The sequence below is a fragment of the Cibotium barometz genome, chromosome 29, assembly GCF_041138505.1.
Source record: "Cibotium barometz isolate CiBa-2024 chromosome 29, ASM4113850v1, whole genome shotgun sequence".
NCBI classification, from domain to species: domain Eukaryota; kingdom Viridiplantae; phylum Streptophyta; class Polypodiopsida; order Cyatheales; family Cibotiaceae; genus Cibotium; species Cibotium barometz.
The window spans coordinates 50767690-50771456 of NC_141074.1; the positions used below are offsets into that span (position 1 = coordinate 50767690).

Consider the following 3767-nt stretch of genomic DNA (forward strand, 5'->3'; position numbering starts at 1 on the left):
TGCACAAGTTCGGAATTTGCCTCATTCACATATTTGGGTATATCATAGCCACTGCCTGTGGCATGTCTGTTTTGTATCGTTCACAACCTTATTTACACTCTGAAAACCAAATGGCCCTCACACTTTCTCATATTAAGAACCAAGCAGCCCTCTCACACTTCCATCATTTGGGCTTTTATTTGCCTCTTTTTAATCCCCCTTAAGATTATGAATACATCTAAATGATCTTTTGTCTAAGGCTTAAAATATTCAAACTTGAAGGCTGCCTTAGCAATTTGTTCTTCAAATGAAACTTAGGTTTCAAAACAATAACACCCTCAAAATAGGTTTGGCATGAAACCCAAGGTACCTTCTAGGCCAAGGCATCTTATCTTGTAGGCCTACAACGTTTAAGTCCAAGGCAAGGTTGCAAATTTCAGCCATGCTCGGAAGATTTCAAAACTGAAGGCTGTTGAGTTTCAACCAAGGCCTAACCAGATTTATGAGCACGGAATTTGAGTCAACATCTGACTCATGGTTGAGAAAGTGCACTTACATGGAATATTTGAATGGATCGTCTTCTTTTCAGACCTCCAATTAAAATTTGCCTCATATATTTACAGTTAATACAATTGATAACAAATGCTTCTCGTTGACTTTTTCAGAATATACCCAGCTTGAACAAGGCACTAAAAAAAACACTATTTGCCATCATGGAAGGACCACCTTACAAACATGAAAGGACTACCTTAACATAGAAAACCCATGAAAGGACCACCTTAACATGGCAGCTCACTCCAGGCAAAGAGCGCTATCAATCAGCTCCTCAGCCAGTTGCAACTCACGCGCTTTAACTAGCCACTCTTTCCTCATCTGACCCACCACAGATGTACATCTAGCGGCAACCTGAACCCTTAATTAAAATTCCTCTATTTATACAAGAAAACAAGCCAATGATTGCAAGATAACAGTTCAATACAAGGCAACCTAAAATGCATATAGCCAAGAGACGTGCAGTATCAGCATTCCTAGTAGTACATGAATATTGCAAGAAAAAAGCTAAATTTGCTTAAATACCCCAAAATATTACAGAAAACATAGAAGGCTCATTCGCATCAACAAAACATACATAGAGCCCATATATATGCTGCTCATATAATTATAGAGCACACTGCCATGCTGCATCCATAGGTCTTCAACTTATTGACAGGTTCTTTTCCTTGCCATACCTTGGCAAGTCTGCTTCACCCAATGGAAAAATAGAGTTACCAATGGAGTTCACAAAAGAATATGCACATTTTGCAACTGCTTTCGACCCACAAAAACTGCCCACTTAAGACTTGTCGAACGGGGTGTTGAGCACTTTCTGAAGACCACATCCCGTGTAGGTTCCTGCGTTGTCTCGTCCCACACCCACCAAGTCCAAGAAGGTCAAATAGTGAGATTCTCGATCAATCATTCTGATATCATCTCCATGCCCGCACTCCACAAAGCCATCGAGAATGTTTATGGTCATCCCAAACCCGGGATATAGAGCGTTGGCAGTGTCATTCTTTGAGGGGACCCATTTGCCTGTCATAACCTCATGGCAAGATGGCTGCTTGGGCTTCATTGGGAGCATCCACGTTGCTATAGCAGCTTCGAAGGCAAGTGTGGCATTAGATGCAAGCCAATCGGGGCGATGAAGGAGGTCTTTTTTCAGGTATTTGCCTAACTTTCCATAGTTGTAGTTCCTGGCAAAAACCAACAAAATCATTACAATGGGTCGGACTACAAGAACATCCTCGCCACCAAGGCGAGCCGCTTCTAATCACTTAGACCTTACAATACTACATGCCTGTGCCGTGTATCCAACCCTTTGTAGCGCATTCAAATGTTAAAAAAGCTCAACAAACAAGAAAGGAATGCAATGCCTCAACCAGTATTTCTTTCAATCTCTTTTGTGTCAGCCTTGATGATGCCAGAACAAGATACAACTGAAGAAAAGATTTTGATCGCTACCAGTAAACAGGCATAGCACCTCTACCGTGGTAGCTGATGCCTGGAACGCAAGGGTACTCATAGCTTGGCTCACAATAGAGCTGGTCAGGGCTTAATTCTTCATTGTAGCACAATCCCCAAGCAAACGGGCCTTTCGGGGCCATAGACCAGCCGCCTGCAAAAGTCAAGACACACACAAACACCTTCACCTTAAAACTTTACAGCAAAGCACCAATCTAGACATTTCACATTAAATCTTGTCAATACCATGACAAGCAACGGGAAATAGAGACCTTACATGTTGTTTCATGGGCCACATGTGCAAAGAAGGCAGCAAGCTCCGTCTTCTGCATGGTGTCGCCGCCCGTGGTGCCAAACCCTAGGGGCTCGAACATAGAGGCAGCGAGTATGAAGGAGTGGTAATCCCAGAAGCCGGCGGCATGTGCCACAGGCTGGTTCCTCTGTGGGAAAAAAGCCTCAAAGTCATCCGGCGAAAAGATCTGTGAAATGGTCTTGTTTTCTGCACACTTCTTGCCCTCCTCGCATACCGCATTGAAGGCCGATGCCCTGGATACCAAAAGAAGGGCAGCCAGAAGGAAGAAAAGCGTGCCAAATGTCTTCATTGTGCTGCACACACATGGTAAAAACCGTTCAAAAATGCAGCTTGAAATCTGGCTATGGCGGAAAAAGTAAAAGAAATGCATTTCGATAAAGAAAACCCTAGATCTGGCAGAGAGTGGAAAAGGCCCCCAAAAAAGAAAGCAATCTGAGGCAGCGAGCTCTCTTGATTCATATAAAGAATAAGAAAACTGAGATCTAACAAGCTATGGCAAGAAAAGCTTGAAAAAAAGAACATGAAACAGCTTGCTATGGAGAAAAACATACCTTGGATGCAAGCCAGGGAGCACAGAAAACAGAGCCTGACACAGGGAGAGCAGAATGCAAACCCTAAAATAAGAAGTTAAGGGTGCTAGAATGCTTTACCTGCAAGCAGCTCTCATGGCGGGAAGTGAAGCAAATGTACACACTACGACATGACGAGACGAACATGACTGCTGACAGCCTGGTTCCACACACCGGGGTCACCGGTTCTCACCGGCCCTGCCGGTGGAAAAGCCGTCACCGACACTACTCGTCACCTTCGTCTTTTTTGATGTGAAACTGACCTCCCAACTGTATGTTTTTTATTAACCCTTAAGGCTTAGACAACAATAACGTAAATTTTATTATATTATTAAAAAAAATTAAAAGCCACACTCAAAATAGGTTTTTGTGGGGTTGTTATCAATGTCTTGAGTGGGTTCCTCAACCTCTACTTAATTTGATATTTTCATATCTTAAAATATTTGTTTACTACATGGATTAATTTGGATTACAAACAACGTTCACCTATGATCTCTCAAGTTTGCCTTCAAGATGACCTGCTCACAATGCTTTGGTAGCACAAATGTGTCCCTTTGGTCTGTGCATATCTTTGTGGAGTCTACTTGAACAAATCCACTCTTATCCCTGTGCATGGATTCTTGTGGTCCTTGAGTCACCAACTTAAACCACTTCACATCAAAAATGAACATAGAAAACTTTTTGAACCTAACCTTGATAATGTATTGGATCGTTCCACCAAGCATGCCAATCACCTCTGAAACTTCTTGGATATAGAGGGTACCCTTCTGTATGTAATTTTAAAATTTACAAGTTTGTCTTCAATATGTACAGTTTTTTTCACTATAATATCACTAAAATCCTTAAAATTTTATCAATTTTAAATATTTTTTAAATTGAAAAAATAAATTTTACGGAGGAGATCA

The 3767-nt window shown here is 41.7% G+C and overlaps 1 protein-coding gene across 2 annotated transcripts; it reads right to left on the minus strand.

Annotated features, from left to right (window-relative positions):
- Positions 1-1024: 1024 nt before the first annotated feature.
- On the minus strand, positions 1025-3061 carry LOC147622323 (chitinase-like protein 1). Of its 2 annotated transcripts, none has more exons than XM_086823423.1 (4): positions 2944-3061; positions 2258-2586; positions 1981-2134; positions 1025-1712 (listed from the first exon to the last, which is right to left on the minus strand). In XM_086823423.1, the coding sequence occupies exons 1-4, from the start codon at positions 2958-2960 to the stop codon at positions 1313-1315; spliced, it is 900 nt and encodes a 299-aa protein (XP_086679549.1). In that variant the 5' UTR covers positions 2961-3061; the 3' UTR covers positions 1025-1312. The 2 variants fall into 2 exon arrangements, with proteins under 2 accessions (XP_086679549.1, XP_086679550.1); XM_086823424.1 differs by having other exon boundaries at positions 2845-2996.
- Between the last annotated feature and the right edge of the window lie 706 nt (positions 3062-3767).

Excerpts from the sequence above, each read along its gene's own strand:
- LOC147622323 (XM_086823423.1), bottom strand. Across the intron at positions 2,135-2,257 it reads TGTGGCCCATGAAACAACAT|GCGGCTGGTCTATGGCCCCG; the intron begins GTAAGGTCTCTA and ends TGACTTTTGCAG. Across the intron at positions 1,713-1,980 it reads GGTGCTATGCCTGTTTACTG|GAACTACAACTATGGAAAGT; the intron begins GTAGCGATCAAA and ends GGTTTTTGCCAG.